The sequence below is a fragment of the Macaca nemestrina genome, chromosome 12 (genome assembly GCF_043159975.1).
Source record: "Macaca nemestrina isolate mMacNem1 chromosome 12, mMacNem.hap1, whole genome shotgun sequence".
Lineage (NCBI taxonomy): Eukaryota > Metazoa > Chordata > Mammalia > Primates > Cercopithecidae > Macaca > Macaca nemestrina.
The window spans coordinates 33858453-33880392 of NC_092136.1; the positions used below are offsets into that span (position 1 = coordinate 33858453).

At 36.7% G+C, this 21940-nt stretch overlaps 1 protein-coding gene and 1 long non-coding RNA gene across 5 annotated transcripts in view; one reads left to right on the forward strand and one right to left on the reverse strand.

Moving 5' to 3' along the window:
• The window catches only part of LOC105471492 (elongator acetyltransferase complex subunit 4), a 252628-nt gene that overhangs the window by 163015 nt on the left and 67673 nt on the right, over positions 1-21940 (reverse strand). For 3 of the 4 annotated variants that reach the window (XR_003015872.2, XM_011723965.3, XM_071074928.1), the window contains exons 4-5: positions 19385-19516; positions 10072-10211 (exon numbers count right to left, since the gene is read on the reverse strand). Coding sequence is in view for 3 of the 4 variants with exons in the window: in XM_011723965.3 (XP_011722267.2) it covers positions 10072-10211; positions 19385-19516 (272 nt within the window). In the remaining variant the exon portion in view is untranslated. The remainder of the gene's footprint in view (positions 1-10071; positions 10212-19384; positions 19517-21940) is intronic. The other variant, XM_011723966.3, reaches the window with a different exon arrangement.
• The window catches only part of LOC105471490 (uncharacterized), a 169546-nt gene that overhangs the window by 146955 nt on the left and 651 nt on the right, over positions 1-21940 (forward strand). The window lies entirely within an intron of this gene.

The following is a 21940-nucleotide window of genomic DNA, read 5'->3' on the forward strand; positions in this document are numbered from 1 at the left end:
GGTAATGTAGGCTAGCATGTAGAGGTGAAGGTTGCAAGTGGTATCTGGATACATTTTGAAGATACAGTTGACAGGACATGCTAATAGATTGAATACAGAGATAGAGAAGAGTCAAGGGTCAAGGATTACATTATTGAGGTGAGGGCACAAATCTGGAAGGATATACACAAACATAACTATGAAGGAGATGACTGAGATTAGGAATGGGTGAATAAGATGGAAAATAATAAAACAAAACCCATGCATACCAGTGAGGATAGGATACCATGCATGAACTGAGGAATAAGACGATTCACTTAACTCTGTGTACCTGATGGCCTTTAAAGGACAGAAAGGAGGTAAAAACAAGGCAAACATGCAAGCAAGCAGTTTCTCTCCATTGGTCAAAATGAGGCCCAGTCACTATTCTAAGTGAAATACCAAAACAGATAACCAAATACTGCATGTTCTCACTTATAACTGGGAGTTAAACATTGGTACACATGAGCATAAAGGTGGCAACAATAGACACTGGGGAATACAGTGGGGGAAGGGAGGCAAGGGTTGAAAAACACCTATTGGGTACTATGCTCACTACCGGGGTGAAGTAATCAACAGAAACCCAAACCTCAGCATCATGCAATATACCTTTGTATCAAACCTGCACATGTACCCTTTGAATCTAAAATAAAAGTTGAAAATAAAGTAAGTTAAAAAACAAAACAAAACAAACAAAAAATGAGGCCCAGGATAATAGTCCTCTTTCTGAAATTTCAAATATTATCTTTTTACTTTAATTGTATCACTAGCAGCTAAGCAGAATCTCTCTTCACACTTACATGATGCCTTTCCATCAGTTCTGAGATTTGCACTAATTTATCATTCACCACATCCTTTTAATAAAGTAATTTATAGTATACTTCTATAACTATATACTTCCAAATTTTTAGTCTTAGATGTTCTTTTCTATAATTTCTTTCTTATGAGTGTAAATTTTCTATTTTTTTGAGACAACAGTCTTGCTCTTTTGCCCAGGCTGGAGTGCAGTGGCATGATTACAGCTCACTGAAGTCTTGGCCTCCCAGTCTCAGGTGAATCTCCCACCTTAGTCTCCTGAGTAACTGGGACTACAGGCATGTGCCACCACACCTGGCTATTAGTATTTTTTGTTTGTTTTTGTTTTTGTAGAGACAGGGTCTCACTATGTTGCCCAGGCTGGTCTTGAAATCCTGGGCTCAAGTGATCCTCCTGCCTTGACCTCCCAAAGTGCTGGGATTAGAGGCATGACTCATGCCTGTAATCTTTAATCTTATATTTAGACTTCTGAATATACTGTGGTTCTTTGCTTTTCAATCTAAAAGTCTTATAGTTTTGAAATAAAATATTCCCTTCCAAGGAGCCTCCTTGTGAGTACCAACACACAGACCCCGGCCGGGCATCTCGTAACCATATGAGTACTTGCCTCATCGCAGGCCTTAACGAAGCAGCCCATAAGGCGGTAAATTTTGAAAAGCTCAAAGAAATCTCTCAAAGTGTCTATGAAAACCCCACTGAATTTCCTTCTCACCTTACAGCGGCCCTCCAAAAATATACCCGTGTTGACCCCACCTCCCCGGAAAAAACCATTGTTCTTAATACCCATTTCATCTCTCAGTCTGCTCCTGACATATGGTGCAAACTTAAAAAGGCTGAAAACGGCCCTCAAATCCCACAACAAGACCTTCTCAACCTGGCTTTCAAAGTCTTTAATAATAGGGATGAACAAGAAAAAATAAACAAAGCCCAACGAGATCATGCCAAATGCCAGCTACTAGTCACGGCTATTCGCCAATCTGGCAACAGCACCCAAGGGCATAAAATACCCGATAGCAGTATCCCTTCTGGGGCCTGTTTTAAATGCAGCAAAGAAGGCCACTGGGCGCGGGCATGTCCCAACCCAAGAACATCAAAAATTCCTTGCCCAGCCTGCCAAGAAACCACTGGAAGTCTGATTGTCCTCTTAACAACCAGGCTAACAAACCAACTCCTCAAAACCCTGGCAAGGCAAGGAGTGAAAAATCGCTCACCCTACTACGGCTCCTTGGCCTGGTCCCATCTGCCATTACTGCATCGGAGCCCAGGGTAACTCTGCTAATAGCAGGGAAGCCGATCTCTTTTTTAATCGATAGCGGGGCCACCTACTCGGCTTTATCTAAATTTTTAGCACCCACTTACCCTTCCCAGGTCTCGTCTCACATCCACGCGCTACTGAATCCCTTACTTGTTCCCTATCTAATACCATTTTTCTTCACACTCCTTCCTTATCATGCTTCATTGCCCCAACCCCATCCTAGGCTGAAACATAGTCGCCAAATTCAAAGCTTCTATCACCTTTTCCTGCCCCCCTCAACCAGAGTTCCTCCTGCTCCTCTCTGCTAGTACAGCCCCTGACCCCCACTCCCCAGCACCCGCTACCCACCTCTCTCGTTAACCCAGTAGTGTGAAACACCACCAGCCCTTAGCTGCTCACCAGGACCCCATCAAAATCCAGTTAAAAAACCCCTCTAAATTTCCCAACATTGCCCAGTACCGCATTTCCCTAACACACCAAAAAGGCTTACAATCTATCATAAACAAGCTCTGCTCACACTGTCTTCTTAGACCAACACACTCTCCATATAACACCTCCAACCTCCCCGTTAGAAAATCCGACCGCTCATATTGACTCGTTCAGGACCCCTGAGCCATCAATCAGGTTGTCCTCCCTATTCACCCCGTGGTCCCTAACCCCTATACACTTCTCTCTCTCATCCCCTCCAATGCCACCCACTATACGGTAATCAACCTAAAGGATGCTTTCTTTACCATTCCCTTACACCCTAATTCCCAAGACCTCTTCACCTTCACCTGGACTGACCCTGACACTCTTCAGTCAAGGCAACTCACATGGACTGTCCTCTCCCAAGGCTTCAGAGGCAGCCCTCACTTCTTTGGACAACCTCTAGCCCAAGACCTCACCTCCTTAGACCTCTCCCCCAGCTGCCTCCTCCAATATGTCGACAATCTCCTTCTCTCCAACCCCTGCCTAGAGGACTCCCAAATTCACACCATTACCCTCCTAAACTTTCTTGCTAGCAAAGGATATAGGGGCTCCCCCTCCAAAGTCCAACTATCTACCCCAACAGTAACATACTTAGGAGTCTAACTCTCCCCCAGGGCCCGAGCCATGACCCCAGCACAAGCAATCTTAATAAATAGCTTGCCTCCGCCTTCCTCAAAAAATAAAATTCTCTCTTTCTTAGGACTGGCAGGTTTCTTTAGAATATAGATTCCCAACTTTGCCTTCCTGGCTTGGACCCTCTATGAAGCAGCCAAAGGCCCTCTCAATGAACCCCTAAACCCCACACACAACATACTTCCCAGTTTCTGTAGACTCCAAACCACTCTCGTCACTGCACCTGCCCTGTCCTTAACCCACATCTCCCAACTCTTCCTTCTCTGTACCGCCGAAAACCAAGGAATAGCTCTCGGGGTCCTAGGGCAACAAAAGGGAAGTCCCCCTTCCTTTGCCCCTGTGGCATAACTCTCTAAACAATTAACATTGTCAAAGCATGGCCAACCTGTCTTAGAGCATTAGCAGCAGCAACCATTTTACCTCTGTAAAGTAAAAAACCGACATTCAGCCAAAGTATCACCGTCCACAGCTCTCACAACTTACAGGATCTCCTCTCCTCCCAGGCATTAAGCTCCCTCTCTCCTTCCCGAATTCAGTCACTCCATGCCCTCTTTATCGAAAATCCCGAATTCAGCTTCACCAAAAGCGCCTCCCTCAACCCAGTATCCCTACTCCCCATATCCTCTTCCCCTTCTACTCCTTCTTGCACTGACATTTTGGATCACCTGCAGTCACACTTCCGAAACATCTCCCCCGAGCCGCTCACTAACCCAGATGACCAACTCCTCATAGATGGCTCCTCTTCCGGAGCCCCCGGCTCTCCAAAAACTGGGTATGCAGTAGTTACCTTAAACCATGTAATTGAGGCTAAACCACTACCTCCAAGATCCTCCTCCCAAAATGCAGAACTTACAGCTCTCACCAGAGCCCTAACCCTTTCCAAAGGCAAACAAGTCAACATTTATACAAACTCCAAATATGCCTATCACATCTTTCATTTCCATGCTGCCATCTGGCAAAAGAGAGGATTCCTGACTACCAAAGGAATCCCCATCACTAACGGCCCCCTTATTTACCAACTCCTTCAGGCTGCACCTTCCAACCAAAGCAGGGGTTATACATTGTCAAGGACATCAAACAGGATCAGATAAAATCTGAAGAGAAAACACAAAAGCCAACAAGGCAGCAAAAAAAGGTCTCTCTTTCTTCTGCCCCTGGCGCTCTCCTCCTCGTTGTCCCTACAATCCAACCCCAGTATCTCTCCCCCACACACACAAAAAAAGCTTCACTACTACAACAAAAAAACCTCCTTCCAAAAGAACTAGATAATCAAAAATCAAAAACTCATCCTCCCCCAAAAACAAACCAAAAAAAAAAAAAAATTCTAACATCCCTTCACCAATCCTTCCATATTGGTGCATGCCCCCATACCTACTCCTTTGCCCTTATTTCTCCTCCCCCCATCTATTTACCTTACTAAAAAACCTAACCTCAAACTGTCATATATGCTCTGTCACTTCCACCCGAGTGGCCCTCCGTTCTCCATCTATTCCTACACACCAGTTAAGAGGAACCTCATTATCATATTTCCAGGCACTCTCTACAGATGTGTAGGCTTCCCTTAAAAAAAAAAAAAAAAAAAAAGCAAACTCTATTACCCACCTCGAAAACCAACTAGTCTCCCTAGCAGCAGTTATCCTTCAAAACGGCAAAGGCCTTGATTTACTTACTGCAAAAAATGGAGGTCTCTACATCTTCCTAGATGAGGAATGCTGCTTCTTTTTTAAATCAGTAAGGCTTGGTTCAGGATGCAGTCAAAAAACTAAAAGACTGAGTGCACCCCTCTGCTCCCCCCACCCCCACACACAAAAACAGCTCTTTGCCTGGCCCTCTTGGCCCCCTTGTCTCTCAGCTCTTAGGCCTCCTAGTTACTCCCACTCCTAGGACCCGTCATAACCATTCTCCTTCTTCTAATCTTTGGGCCCTGCCTCTTACGTCTCTTTACCCAGTTTTTACAGAACGTGTTCGAGCTTTCACCCATGGAACCATACAAAACATGATGCTACTACAAAAATACCAGCAATTTCAAAACCAGTACCAGGACCAACCCCTACCTTCCAGCCTTTCCCGTGACCACTGCCCCCTCTCAGCTTGAAGTAGCAGATGAAAAATGGCACCCCCTTTCCCATCATCTGTTAAAAGGCTGGAATGTTAGGGTCACCCCAACCAGACCATTCCTTTCCCCTCCCACAGGCCTTACAATACAGTCTCTTGCACTCTCCACACAGCTACCCTAGGGCAACAGACAAATACCCCATCACTGACCCCTCCAGTAACTGTTTGTCCAGACAGTTACAGGATGCGGTTAACATGTCTGTTAACCTCGCATAACAAAGCTGGCAAAAAACATCTCCAGGATGCAGTCAAGACACCTGCACCCCCGACTCAACTCCCCCACCCTGACCCAATTCCTCTCCCTATAAAGTCCTGCAGTAGTCTGTAAGCAGGGCTGCCTCCTCTGCTGTTGTCAGGAGGTAGCCGGCAGGACTGACAATAAATCAGTTTGCCTGAACTTGGGTCTACTGGCCTCATTCCTTTCTCAGCTGTCGTTCCAATTATCCCTTACAGTTACTATATTTTGTGCATTGATCCTTTAATTCATCAACCATGCACTGGACACCTGTGTTCTAGATATAAGGAAAAAAAAGATGAAGAAAGCAAAACCCCTTCCCTCAAGGATTTCCAATGTCTGAGGGGAAAGACAAGCATGTAGACAAGATAAATAATTACAGTGTCATGTGTTAAGTGTCCTGATAGAAATATGAACAAAAGTAGGTAGGAATGTATGAGGAACACAATTACAATTTGTCTAGGAAAACATTATAGAAGACTTACACTGAGGTTCCATTTAAACTGGTAAAGAAACTTGGCAGGAGGAGAAAAATGGGATGACTTCTAAAATGTTAGTTCCATCCTCTTTTCATCGTTTTCACTTACAAATTCTCCCAGAAATATAACTGGTTCTCACAGAATTCAATTCATTAAATTTAATCAGTAGAACACTCAGACAATATAAGAAACTACTGGTTATTGTTAGGATAAATATGTTAAAATAAAATCTTGAAATTCAAAGAAACATATCAAAATAAACTCATTCTATTGACTACCAACTATATGCAAACTCAATATTCAAGACCTAACATCGTCAGCTCAGTCTGTGCAATAGTTTGAAAGTGTCCCCTACAAAATTCAGGTGTTGTCAATGTGATAGTATTCAGAGATGGGGCCTTTAAGAGGTGATTATGTCACGAGGGCTCCTCTCTCAGGAACGGGATTAAGGCCCTTATATAGAAGGCTTCACATAGCCTTTTGGCTAGCTTGCCCTTTTACATTCTGCCATGTGAGAACACATCATTTCTCTCCTCTGGAGAATGCAGGAAAAAGGTGCCATCTTGGAAGCAGAATGGTGGCCTCACCAGACAACCACACCTGCCAGCACTTTTATTTTCTCATAGATCTGGAGGATAGAAAGTTCAATATTTAATTTCTGTCTTTATAAATTACCCAGTCTCAGTTGTTTGGTTATAGCACCACAAATGGACAAAGATAGGATGCCATAACAAAATACCATAGATTGGGTGGCTTAAACAGGAATTTATTTTCTCATTCTTCTGAAGACTTGAAGTCCAAGATCAACATGCCAGCAGAGTTGGGGCCTGGTGAGGGCTCTTCCCTTAGGTTGCAGATAGCACCCTTCTTGCTGTGTGCTCACATGGCCTATTCGTGCATGCTCCAGGAGAGAGTGAGAGCTCCAGTGTCTCTCCCTCTTTTATAAAGATACCAATCTTATCACACCAGGGTCCCACAACCTAATCTAAACCTAATTACTTCCCAAAGGTCCCATCTCCAAATATCATCCATTTGGGGTTAGGGCTTCAACATATGAATTCTGGGGGGACACAAACATTCAGTTGGTAGTGGTAGATTAAGCAATATGTTAATATAATTGTTAATCAGTAAGAAAGATGACACTAAAAAATGGCAGTGTCTTTCTACTAAGGAAACCAAACTATGCTTGGACATACTTATTAGCAAAGCTTAATTGAAAACAAAGTCAAAGTAAAAAATCTTAAGACTCCAGAATTATTCTCAAAACCAACTTATTATTTTGTGACTCAGATTATCTGATTTATAATAGTGAAATAGCCAAACAGAACTATCTTGATAATATTATTGTAAAACATCTGAAGTCTTTATACTCTGGCTTTAATTTGAAAATTTAAACTGTATGTATGAATTTTTTCTACAGGCAAACCTTCTAATCATTTTAAATTAGTTACTGTAAATTTTAAATGATCTGCAGTTTTTCCTATTGTAAAAATATCTTTACATGTTTTAATAGCACCTTCAGAAATTACAAAATTATATATTATATCCTCACATGTGACAGTAGGACACAGCTATATCCTCTAGCCTTAATTATAGGAAAAGCATAGATAACTGTAAGGCTTAGCTTTATTGTTTTATAAATGAACCAGTAAAGTTCATTTTAGTGAAATGAGCACATGCTTTTCATAAATTAAAATAAATCTCACATGGTAAAGTACCCATTTTGAAAATTAATTTAATTACATGTTTAAAGTTTAATTACATTTAATTAAGCATTTAAGTTTAATATGAAATAAATGAATTATCAGTTAACTCTATGAAATGAAATACTGACTTGATAATTAAAATCTATAAATTTTCCTATTCTGCGCAAAACTGCTAGTTCTTACAAAACACTCAGAAAATATGTATTTTAATGACTATAGGATTATATCCTCACAGCTGATTAAGGAGTAATTTTTTTGGCACCTAGGTTGGTGGGTGTACATTTACTGCCTCAGTAAATGGAGGCAGCATGGTACAAAAAAAAAAGAGCAGAGGTTTTAGAAACTTGAGTTTGGGTGTTAGCTCAGTCACTGACAGCCTGCAACGGTAGGAGAGTTACTTAGCAACTCTAACCTGAAATTCCTTATAAAATGGGGTTAACATTCTCTTGGAGGGTTATTGGCAAAATTTAATGAGTTATCCCATAGTCAAATGTCTGGGAGAGCACCTGACTTGGAAAAGATATCTGACACATGCTAATCCCCTCCTTACCCCAGCTGTTGAATAAATGAAGAATAACACTGTACTTGCTGGTGTAAAAAAAGCATCGTCCTTAAAATATATTTTTTTTAAATCACAAAAGTAACACCGTATTATTTTTCATTGAAATACATCAAACATAATATACATTTTACATTTATTTTCCTAAGCACTCTGTTAATGGAGACAGTATAGCAATGTTGCTAATACAGATATTTGATCAGGGAGAATTTACTTGGAACCTGGGTTCCACTCTTTACTACTATTTGAGAAATTAAGGGAAAATTATCCTGACTTATTTCACAAGCTTGTACGTAAATGCATGTTTGACTCAATGTGTGGCAAAAACTGGGAAATAGAAAAATCAATATAATAATTCAAACTTAACAAAAAATTAGTGAGGTAGTAAAGCAGGTGGTATTTCCTCTTCTCCCCACCTCCAATTTTTCACATGAAGATATTAATTTTCACTGATTTTAGGTGATCTGCCCAAGGTTAAGGGTAGGATGAACTCAATATCAGAATCCAGATTTTAAAAATTCCTTTATCAGTGCTCATTACTGCATGACATAGGAAGGTAAAGGTGAAAGACACCAAAATCTGGAGCAGTGAAGCAAAAAAGAAAGATAAATCTGACAGATTAAGCTTGGTTCTATCACTTAATAATTAAACTCAGATAAATCAATTCTGTGAATTTCAGTTATCTTCTAGAAAATGGGACTACATACTTCTGCATATTAATACTACATAACCCTGTATAGGGTTAATATAAGGATTACAGAAGATAACAAATGTAAAGTGCCTAACAGAGTGGCTGACACATAGCAGTAATACATTAATGGTAGTTATAAATGCTAAAACAACACCAAAGCACCACTTTTGCTAAGTCTCTATCCATAGATTGGAGAACTCCATAATAAAGTGAATATTTTTTGGAAACGTTTAATAAGAATGAGTACAATAGTCTCTACTAAATTCTCAGGTATTATTTTTAGAACAGAGACTATAAATTTTAAGTCATTTTGGTTCACAATGCCTTGCTATCAAATCTTCATTTAATAGTTCATCTAATTTTGAAAATGGTTTTACAAGTGCTTAAGAAAATATAAATGACAATCTGTTCCATAATTTACTGCAATAAAAATTGAAATTAAATATTCTTAACACTTTATAACATATATTAACAATGTCAAGTCCTGTAATTTTCATTTTGTCTTAATAACATAATGGCAGTATAAACATGCTGGGTTGTTTTGATACTTAAAACCAAAACTCTAAATTCTAACTCACTTAAAATTATACAGGTTGTCTTATTTACAGCAGAGCCAGAAATAGAAAGCCTTCATAAATAAAATATTGTAAAGTACATACTTGTTTACTCTCTGAAAAAGTTTATGCCAAAAAATTAAATTAAGCAAATGATACTAGTTTGTATCATTTTCATTGCTATTATTATCAATACATATTTATTAGGTGTCTATTTGCATTTAAAGCTGAAAGACTCTGGTTTAGAACTGTTCTACATTTCTTGAAAACCAGCACTTATTATAAATTTGTTGTCCTGACTTTTCAAGTTGCAAGTTAGAGAAATAGTGGTTCCAGCAGTTGTAGGACCAAAGAAAAAAGAAAGTCACAGTAATGAAATACTATGAAAAATATATAGACTTGAAGTTACAAATTATATAGAAAACTAGTATTTATTATTATATTTACCCTTAGATGTGTATTCTTTCAAAAATGTGGCAAAAGTGCATTCAACTAAAATTTGAAATCAGACTTTGTTATTAAATTGGTCATTAACTTACCAGGGTTCTACTTTGAGAGTTGAAGATATTTTCTCTGGAAGAAAAAATCCATGCCAGTTTGAAGCCTCAATTAGTTCTTGTGGTATTCTTTTTGATGCATCATAATAGTGACCAAATCGTGATGATACTGGTCCAATCTGCTAAAATAAAACCCATAGTGGCTGTTAAACAATTATTTTTAAGCTATAATTTATTTGTCCTACATCCAGCAAAACAATGACATACTTATGAATTTTAAGTTAATAAGGAAGAACTGATATACATACACTAAGTAAATTTCAAAGAAATATACAACAACCTTTATTATTTTAAACCATTTATAGTTACAAATCAACCTTTTTATCTTCCACATTTCTTCACTTCTAGTGGTTCCCTAAATTTGACAAGAATTTAAAAACCTCTTTGGTTTTTTTTATTATACTGTATACCTTTCTATGTTTAAAACTTAATATACATAATTCTCAATTAATATTTAAGATTCTAGGTTTTAATGACAAATTAAATATGCAGTTGCCAAGAACTAAATGAAAACTTAAACTCAATTAATTCACTGGTAAGAGGTCCAAAAGAAGCTAGCTATTTAAATATATTAAACTGAGTATCATTTTAAAACTGAATTCTCACATAAGACAATATACATGTATATCAAACATTTCTTACAAATTGAAATTAAGCTTGTAGGATAAAATGTACTACAATACTCCAAACAGGAACAAGGCACGATAAAGTTGAAGAATGTATATGACCTACATTAGATCAATCAGAACCTGGCATAATCATTGGTTCATTGATAATTCCTCTTTTGTGTTCTCTACTAACAATTTCTCCAACAAATTATCTTTCTTATAAGAAACTCTAATTTATATGACACTGAATTGATTTATATGGGATAGCAAAGTCTACTAACATAACATTATTATTAGGTTGCTTTGAATGGACTTTGAGCTAATTTCTTTCATTCAACACATTGAAAATATATATATACCACTATCCAAAATTGAATTATTAACAAATTCCACTTGGCAATACTTTCTAATAAAAGATTCCAGATCTACTCTTACATAATTTCCACTGTCCTGAAACATATAAGTTTCAGACTATTCAACAAAACTAGATAATCACTACAGAAATTGAAGAACTATACATAGTAGATACTTATCTAAGTGACAACTTTTTAATTTAGATAAGAAAGACATATTTGCTTGACACTAGATATTTGCATTTAAGATTTCAAGGGTTCATATTCTTAAACTAAATGCCTACAAACATGAAATTATACAGTAATAAGAAATAAAACTTTTAAAGTCTAATAGAAACACTTTTTTCAGATTCAGAGTCTGTAGGTTCAACATTTATTTTTTAAATGAAATGACTGTTCATCCCTCCATAAGGTACTACTTACTTTCATTAATGAAAGAGATGCTATCAATTTGCTTCAATCTAATCTTTTCAAACCAATATGTACAGAATTCTTGTTCCCAAAACATAATTTATCCATTTACCATGAAACTATGGATAAATAAAATATATAATATTAAAATGTTTCTTAAAACTAGGGTGCAAACTTTTAAAATGTAAAGTTATTAGTCTAAAGCAATTTAAACAAGGTCTGTTCTTTGGCCTATAATCTATTCTTTATCCGGATTATAGTTCAGAATGTTTTTACTGCAATCTCTGCTAGAGCTCATCTTTTTATTGTGTAAGTCCAAGCCCCCTTAATGTTTTAGAAAGGCCTTGACTAACTGAACTTTGATCTGATGTCTTCATTGAGAAAAACACCAGGTTGCCCATTTCAGATGCAAATCCCCCTAAGGCCCAACAGAATTTAGTAAAGACAGCAAAAAAGAAAAACCCAGAAGTTTCCAGGATCCTCTTTGAGAATCCTGGGGCACGCTGGTGTCCTTAATCCATGCTGCTGCATGGATTAAGGTAGGTGATAACCTTTCCTGATTCAAAAGAATAAGCAGAGTGCCTACAAACTGGGTGGAGACTAGGATTTGGCTATAATAAAACACCATGCAATAAAAGCTTGGTCTATGTCAGAAGCCTCTGAAAAGGCCTCAATGTACCACATTCCCAGGCCTAGTAGGGAAGCTTGCAAAAGCCTACCTGAATCAAATAAGCATGAATAATCTATTTTAGCAGACTGGCCATGGGGAGAGAGAAAGAAAGAGACTTTTCATTTCTTTTAAGTTTGAGTTAATAAATTTATTAGTGGACTGAAAGTTCTTGAAGTCTTATGCACTCAGAGAAATATGCTAAATTGCCAAAAAGCAAAGTATGCTTTTTAAGTTGCCGTCTCTATTAATGTTTCTAATTACAATAGTAATGTGATAGAAATCACAGATTTGGAATGAATCAAGGCAGAAAATTGATTTCATGCTGAGACAGTTTACATATAGAACACAAATAATTCATTAAAATGTAAAAATAAAATTGGAAGCTTTACTCATTATAATTATTAATTTATTTAGAAATTAAAATTAGATATAGTAGCTAAAATATTCATAAGGTAGCCATGAAAATTTTATTGCTGATGAAGAATTTTAAAATTCCAATTAAAAATGAAAATAAAAATCTATTCTTACAGGAAAAAACAATTTCCCAAATTTTTCTGCTCAAGACATACAACATTAACATATAATCAGATTTTGAAACACTGAAATCTTTTGAGGCCTAGAATTATAAAACAAAGACATTTCCTCTAAAAAAGATAACTACATGTTGTAAATAAAATAATTATTATCATCTACAAAAAACTGTCATCAACTCAATAAAAATGGATAAATTTAAAATATCAAACTATTATCAATAACTAGTCAGCTTATTAGGTAAGAACATGTTGCTTTAGTTTTACATTATGAAAACTTCTAATTCACATTCATAAACTGCCTTTTGACTTTGTCATCTGTGGAAGTGTGTAAAATGAAATGGTTCAGTAAATTTTATGATGCTAAAAGAAAATGAACTTTGATGGGGGTACAGGAGGAAAATGGTAAAAAACAATACCATACTCTACTTCTAGTATGTTACAAAGAAACAAAACTTTCAAAGAAAAGCTGCACCAAAAAAATCTAAATATGACATTTTCTTCCCGTTATTATTTCTTATTTCTCAGTATAGCATACCAGACAGCAAGAATCCAGTTTTTAAAACACTTCGATCCTTAGTTTAATCACTAGAAACTGGAGCTAATAATTATTTTACGAGGCTGTTGTGAGACTCTAATGTAATACTAGCAATGAATATTCTGTAAATTATGAATTGTATGTAACTGTTATTCATTATTATTATTGTGTCATGATTCACTAGAGAATGAGAAGATCCGTCACTGTGTTTTGTAATTACATTGACTTATTGAAAAAATGGTATTTGTTGGTCATCTATACCTGTACACATCTACCACAGGACTGTTGCAGCTAAACCATTAAGACAGAAAGTCAATGTTTCCTGAGAATTTAATATAATAAAGACTTAACACACTGCAATGAATTGCTGGAGTCATTGTAGCTCATAGTATTAAAGCTCTGCAATACTGAGAAAATTAAGTCTCAGAATATACTGTTGGCTAACAATTCATGGAGTGTCAGGAATAGTGGTTGATGATTATAAGACAGTGGAGAAGAAGGCATATCTAGCTTAGAGAGAGAATTAAAATCACATGTTGAAGGAAAGAGGGCTTTTTAAAACTATACATTCTTCCATTTAAATGAAGCACTGCTTTATGCTTTACTGAACTATTGTTACTGAACTAGGTGTATATATTCTTGTCCTCTTTTGCATTAGTAAGTGGTAATATGGCCACACCCTTAGGACCTGGTGACAACTTATTTTAAAAGGCATCTCTGATAATCAACACTCCTAGTTTTGAACTATTTATTTAATCTTTTTTATTTTTTTATTTTTTTATTTTTTTATTTTTTGAGACGGAGTCTTGCTCTGTAGCCCGGGCTGGAGTGCAGTGGCCAGATCTCAGCTCACTGCAAGCTCCGCCTCCCGGGTTTACGCCATTCTCCTGCCTCAGCCTCCGGAGTAGCTGGGACTACAGGCGCCTGCCACCTCGCCCGGCTAGTTTTTTGTATTTTTAGTAGAGACGGGGTTTCACCGTGTTAGCCAGGATGGTCTCGATCTCCTGACCTCGTGATCCGCCCGTCTCGGCCTCCCAAAGTGCTGGGATTACAGGCTTGAGCCACCGCGCCCGGCCTATTTATTTAATCTTAAGCCACAATTATGTTAACTGCATTTTGTCCCAAGTAAAATAAAGAAAACAGTGAAGTCTACGGTCAAACCACCCTGAATGTGCCCAATCTCATCTGATCTCAGAAAACCCAGTGATATGGTTTGGTTCTGTGTCCCCACCCAAATCTCAACTCGAATTGTAATCCCCAAACGTTGAGGAAGGACCCTGGTGGGAGGTGATTAGATCATGGGGGTGGTTTCCCCCATGCTGTTCTCCTGATAGTGAGAGAGTTCTCAGGAGATCTGGTGGTTTAACAGTAGCAGCTTCCCCTGTACTTTCTCTCCTGCTGCCATGTGAGATGTGCCTTGCTTCCCCTTCACCGTCTGCCATGATTGTAAGTTTCCCGAGGTCTCCACAGCCATGTGAAACTGTGAGACAATTAAACCTCTTTTGTTTGTTTATAAATTACCCAGTCTCAGTGAGAATGAACTAATACAGCCAGGTGTGTGTGTGTGTGTGTGTGTGTGTGTATGTGTGTGTGTGTGTGTTAAAATGAGAAAGGCAAAGTAAAGCCTAGATTTATAAAGTAGATAATGATGAGTGATCATCAAAGCCTATCAGTCTTGGCAAATCATCATATATAAAATTACCTTAACAGGCAAATATACATGCTAGTGACATTTCAAAGAAAAGCAAAGAAGCCAGAAGGTGATTCTATTTTCTAAAGTGGACAGAACTCACTGTAAATACAAGTAAACATAAGCATGACCATTGACTGCATATTCAAAATAAGCTATCATTTTGTCTATATTGATTAATGTGTCTTAGCTCAGTTTAATATTTAATCTACATACTATATAATTCATTCATTCATGCATCCAACAAATAATTACTGAGCACCTACTAAATGTCAGTAAAACAAAACGGTCAAAGTCCCTTTCTCCCACTGAGCTCACATTCTAGTAGGAGATAGAGGATAATAAATTAGATATATATTATCATCATTTAATGATAAGTGCCTTTAAGAAAAGTAAAGCAGCGAAAGAAGATGACAGAGAGTGGTTTTATTTCATCTACAGTGACAAAGGCAGTCACTTCTGATAAACTAATCTTTTAGTAGAGACCTAAGAAAATGAAAAAATAAATAATCTGGATAAGATCATCGTAAGAAGAGAACAATTTTCAAAACATTCAAGCTTTAAACCTTGAAAACTGAGCACTAGGGCCAGATTCAGTGGCTCATGTTTGTAATCCCAGCACTTCAGGAGGCCAAGGTGAGAGGATTGCTTGAAAGCAGGAGATTGAGACTAGCCTGGGCAACATAGTGAGACCCTGTCTCTACAAAAATAGAGACATGGTGCTGTGGCATGCACTTGTGGTCCCAGATACTTGTGAGGCTGAGGTGGGAAGATCACGTGAACCTGGCAGGTCAAGGTTTCAGTGAGTCATAATTGCACCACTGCACTGTAGCCTGGGCGACACAGTAAGATCCTATTTCGAAAAAAAAAAAAAAAAAAAAGAAAAAAAGAAAAGAAAAAAAGAAAAACTGTACTAAGTTTATTTGTTAATATGCAACCTTAATTAATAGATAACAAAGCTAATGGCAGGTACACCAGACTCTAAAAGGAGGAATGAAATTAGCACTACTCACTGGGGCAAGGATAGTATCTATGATTCAAATTTATAAAAAACAATGCATTTTTAAAGAAACAAATGATTTTTACCCAAACTCTATATAGCTTTCATAATAGCAATAAGAGAAAAGGCTGGCCAGGTACGGTGGCTCACACCTGTAATCCCAACACTTTGGGAGGCTGAGATGGGTGGATCACAAGGTCAGGAGTTCAAGACCAGCCTTGCCAACACGGTGAAACCCCATCTCTACTAAAAAGTACACAAATTAGCTGGGTGTGGTGGTGCGCATCTGTAATCCCAGCTACTTGGCAGGCTGAGGCAGGAGAATTGCTTGAACCCAGGAGGTGGAGGCTGCAGTGAGCCGAGATCGTGCCACTGTACTTGAGCCTGGGTGACAGAGTTAGACTCTGTCTCAAAAAACAAAAAAAGGAGAAAAAAGGCTTAAAGCTTTAGTTACTTGCATTTTTGATAACAATTTCACTTGAGAATGTTAATTGCCAATGAAAAGACCAAAACCAGCTGGGTGCAGTGGCTCGCACCTGTAATCGCAGCACTTCGGGAAGTCAAGGCAGGCAGACCACCTAAGGTCAGGAGTTTGAGACCAGCCAACATGATGAAACCCCGTCTCTACGAAAAATACAAAAACTAGCCGGATGTGGTGGTGGGCGCCTATAGTCCCAGCTACTCGGGTGGCTGAGGCAGGAGAATCACTTGAATGTGGGAGACGGAGGTTACAGTGAACTGAGATCATGCCACTGTACTCCAGTCTCTAAACTTAGAGTTTAGGTTCATTACTGACTCTTTCAGGACACAGCAGTAGAAAAATTAGAATACAGTCACAATTAAGCCCAGTCACTTGAATAAATCTGCCAGAGTCAAAGACATGAAGTTCTTTGCCATTAGGTTTCTCAAGTGCTAGTCCTCTATTTCTAGTTTGTTTTGATCTCTATCACTTAACTCATATTTTCCTAAACAGACTAACATCTATTCTGGCCGCCTGCACCCAGTTCTCGTTCACATCCAAACTAGGCTATACCTGTAACAACTTCTGATTACACAGAGCTTCCTTCTATTTTTTAATACAAATGTATAGTATTTTACTGTTCAGACACACCATAATTTACTTAGCTAGTTGCTTACTGATAGACATTTAGGCTATTTTCAATCTCTTGCTATTAAAAAAATACGCTGCAAGAATAGCTCATGTATATTCACTTTTACATTTTAGTAAATATATTAATGATGTAAATTTCCAAAAGAATCAAAGAATATATGTTTTTGTAATCATGAATGTTACTACCAAAATACTCTCTACAGAAGTTGTACCTTTTTACATTTTCACCAGCAAAATATGAGTACCAGCTTCCCCCACCCTTGCTAATACAGTGTCTTACCAAGTTAGATCATTGTCAATTTGATAAGAGAAAAATAGCAGGACAGTGTAGTTTTCATTTGAATTTCTCTCATTAAAACTGAAATTGGGCATACGTTTTGTATGTTTAAGAGTCACTTAAATTTTCTTTTCATATTTTTGACCATTAAAAAAAAATCAGTTGTAGAATTTTTCCTTATTCATTTTAAAAGTTATTTGTATGTAAGTAAAATTTGTCCTTGTTTTATAATTTGAGTTGCAAATATTCTCTCTTAAATTTGTAGTTTGTTCACAGTCATTTAAATCACAGCGTAAAATTATTATTCAAATAGTTTCCACACTTAAATTAGAATAACATGTCATTGCTTAATATGCACCTATTATAACATGCTTTATATCTGGTACACAGATGATGCTTAGCTTAGTATTTGCTGACTAAATGAATAAATACATTTATCATTATTATTGACTAAAATAACATTAGTAAAAGTGCTGGAGGTACAAGAGGAAATAAAACAAGCACTCTGCCTTGCAGAAAATTTTCTGTCTGGTGGAGGAGAGAGTTACACTACCAATTAAGTATAAAACAATGAGAAAGATGTATTTTTTTTTTTTTTCTTTTTTGAGACGAAGTCTTGCTCTGTCGCCCAGGCTAGAGTGCAATGGCACGATCTTGGCTCACTGCAACCTCTGCCTCCTGGGTTCAAGCAATTCTCTGCCTCAGCCTCCCGAGTAGCTGGTATTATAGGCGCCCGCCACCACACCCAGCTAAGTTTTGTGTATTTTTAGTAGAAACGGAGTTTCACCATCTTGGCTAGGCTGGTGTTGAACTCCTGACCTTGTGATCCACCCACCTCAGCCTCCCAAAGTGCTGGGATTATAGGTGTGAGCCACCGCGCCAGACCCAGAGAAAGACGTATTTTAAAATATATGAAGTGTTACAGGGAAAAAAAAGAAAGTAGATAATTATGTACAGAAAGCCATAAGAGGTAGTAACATTTGAACTTGGAGAAGGATGCATTGGTGAGTAAGAAAGTGAAAAAAGCATTACTAAAAGAAATACAAGCAATTTATAAGGAGCAATTCTCATAGGATAGTTGAATGTAGTGTTTTATATACACAGGAGGAAGAGGCTAAAAAGGTAGACTTGGATTAGGTTGTACAGATTTTCTATACAATCTTAAATTTGTATTTCATATTGAAAGCTTATAATAGCAAACAGGTTTCATCTCATATACTAACTTGGTAGTGGCTACCCAGAACATTCCTGTAGAGAAGAATTCTAAGGCTGTGTCTGAGTTTGGCAGGAGGGTATTAGAGGGTACTACAGTCTGCTATTTATTTAGAAGGGGGTAGTGAAAATAGGAAACCAAATGAGGCATTTGAAGTTAAAGAGTATCACACACATATTTCTATCCTTGGGAAAGATAACACTGATGTCAATATGGAAGACTAGAGATGGATGGACTAAGGAAACTATGTTTTATTCAGATTACGCAAGCTTATGTCTCTTCTTTAACTTTTCTACTAGTATGGTAATATCTGATAGATGTTAAATAATGTCATCCGAAAAGTGAATGAAGTGAACAATCAAATAAGGAAGCTAATAAATGAACCATGCCATCACCAGGAACAGAGTTCATGAGTTACTGGACAGATTTATTGGCATTTGTTTTGACTTCTCAGAAATTTTTCCTTCATTTCTTACCTATTCTGTCTGTTCTGAATAGATGACATTACCAGACAGATGAGTCTGAAAATACAACGATTGAAAATGTTTAAGGATAAAAATAGTAACTCCAAAGAACCATCACTTACATTGAACATTTATAGGTAACCATACTGGATAGAAATGGCTTCATTAGTTCACTTACTCTGTCTTGCAACCCTAGAATAAAGCATTCTATATGGGTATTATGGAAGAGATGAAACAATCTATTTTGGTAAAAAAACAAGTTACCATAATTTTACTTGTAAGAAATATATCATCTTGACCAAATACTCTACAAATGAAACAGCTAATTCTTTAAATAAACAAATACACATATAGGCATACCACGAGAGATTCTGTAAGATGAAAACAAATGCATTTGCAAATTTTAGAAAGAATTTGTAGTTTTACTTGCCTCCATCTTGGGTAATAACTGGTAACGCCAAGCTATTTTCATCTTAATATTAGATTCTGGTGTTTTATGATTATACACATCTTCATCAAATTCCTTCTTACTATTATCATCAAGTAATGGTGCTGGAAGTTCCTAAGAAAACAGAATGACATATAATTGAGATTCTGTGGTAAAATACGACAATTTTCTTAAATCATAATGTTAGCAACACTAGAAATTTCCAATGTATTGAATTGAAAATTGATGACTAACATTGATTTAAATACAAATTCATAAAAATATAGACATTTCTAAAACAGAGAAAACAAGTATAATACAAACATTAAGTTTAATTTTTTAGCAATAAAATTTAAAGAAAATATCCAAATTTCTATACTCACAAAAATCAACTGCTATTCTAACAAGAGGTTATATTCATTTCTCAAAATGTATATGCTTAAAGCAAAGTCTGGAGTTAGTACTTATGTATTACATATAATTATTATTATGTTGGCCACAAGGTAAAAATAAAACATTTGCACAATCTGCTTACTGGTTTGTAATTTTAGAATTCAAAAAAGCCATTCACTAAAATAATGGGTGAAGTAACAACTAATAATAATGACATTTATTTTACCTATATCAAATGCCAGTTTTGCACCTGCAAGCTTATGTCTCTTCTTTAACAATAATCTCTCATTAAATGAAGAGACGATAAGTTCCAATTTATTAATTTTGGAAGGTGACCAACTTCGTAACTATAAAAAACATAAAAAACTAGAAAACATTTTTGTTAAGCGGTACTATAGAAAGAATTCAAAGAAAACTGTATTTAAGTTTCTTGAAGAAGGAAAGCACATACAATAATTTTGTTTTATTTTCTATTAGAATCATAAAGATAATGTGGGGTCATTGGATTAGTAAATATAATCTGTGCTATGTTATATTTTAGTCTAAATTGCAACTTCTACTTTTCAAGATCAAATTTACTTATGCTTAGAATCATGTCAACAAATCAGCTCAAAACACATTACCTATTAATATGATATATTTTACTTACCTTCTAAAAGGCCTCAAAGTGAACCCACATTTTAATTAATGCTGGTATTAGAAACTAGTTATATCATTTAAGCTGTGAATCCATCATTCCTAGCTAAGCATTAGTATCTTACAATATAAAGTGACTTCATTTTCCAATGGAAATACGTATTTGTGAGGGAGTTTAGTGTAATACAGCATAGTGGTTATGAGTTTGAATTCGGCAACTAGAATGTCCAGTTCAAATCTTGACTTTGCACTAGTAGCAGTGTCTGTGTTACCACATGACCTCTCTATGTCTCCATTTATCATCTAAAAAATGGAGGTAATAGTATTTACTTCTGGCTGCACGCAGTGGCTCACACCTAAAATCCTAGCACTTTGGGAGGTCAAGATGGGTGGATCACTTGAGTTCAGGAGTTTGAGAGCAGTTTGGGCAACACATCTCTACAAAAAATACAAAAAAATTAGCTGGATGCGGTGGCACATGCCTGTAGTGCCAACTACTTAGGGGGCTGAGATGGGAGGATCGCTTGAGCCCAGGAGGTTGAGGCTACAGTGAGCAAAAATCATGCCACTGTACTCTAGCCTGGGTGACAAAGCAAAACCCTGTCTCAACGACAACAACAACAACAACAACAGCAACAACAGCAGCAGCAACAACAACAAAGTATTATTCACTTCAATGGGTTGTTGTAAGGAGTAAATAAGTTAAAAATGTAAAATACAGAGAATGATGTTTCCTACATATTAGGAATCCTACAAATGTTAGATCATGAGAAGTCAGTCAAACAATTGTCCTCAGAGCCACACATTTTGTATTGTCAATATTGGGCAATAAATTTAGTATAATGTATTTGGATTAACATCTTTTTCAACCCCAGGGACACCTGGCAATAGCTGTAACAATGGTTACAGACAACTCAATAATAAAAACATTTGAAAAATAATTTATATCACATTGTCCTCTTATTGTGGAAAATAGTCCGATTCTAAGAAATGCTCTTACATTAATGTGTACAATATTAAAGAAATAATCCTAAAATACTAGAGACTCATTAATATGTTTAACTTATCTAAACAAGATGAGACTATAAAATATAGGTAAGCATTTCCTGATTTATCTTATTAAATATGTATCTATTCCCATAATAGACGTTTTACCATGTTAAACACTTTTAATGTATCATGAAAATTGTAATGATTCCAAGTTTAATACTGATAAGGCACTCATTTTCTTAAAGATGAGAATGTTCAAAAGATGTACAGAAAATACACTTTTTCAATTAATGCCTATATAAAGGTTATAAGGTTTCTTATATATGCATACATATATATATGGTTTCTTATATATACATATATAGGTTATAAGATTTCTTATATATACATACATATATACATTATATACACTTATATATATGCGCGTGTGTGTGTGTATGTATATATACTCCTGGGCTCAAGGGATCCTCCCACCTCAGCCTCCTGAGTAGATGGGACTACAGGCGCATGCCACCATACCTGGCTAATTTTTGTATTTTT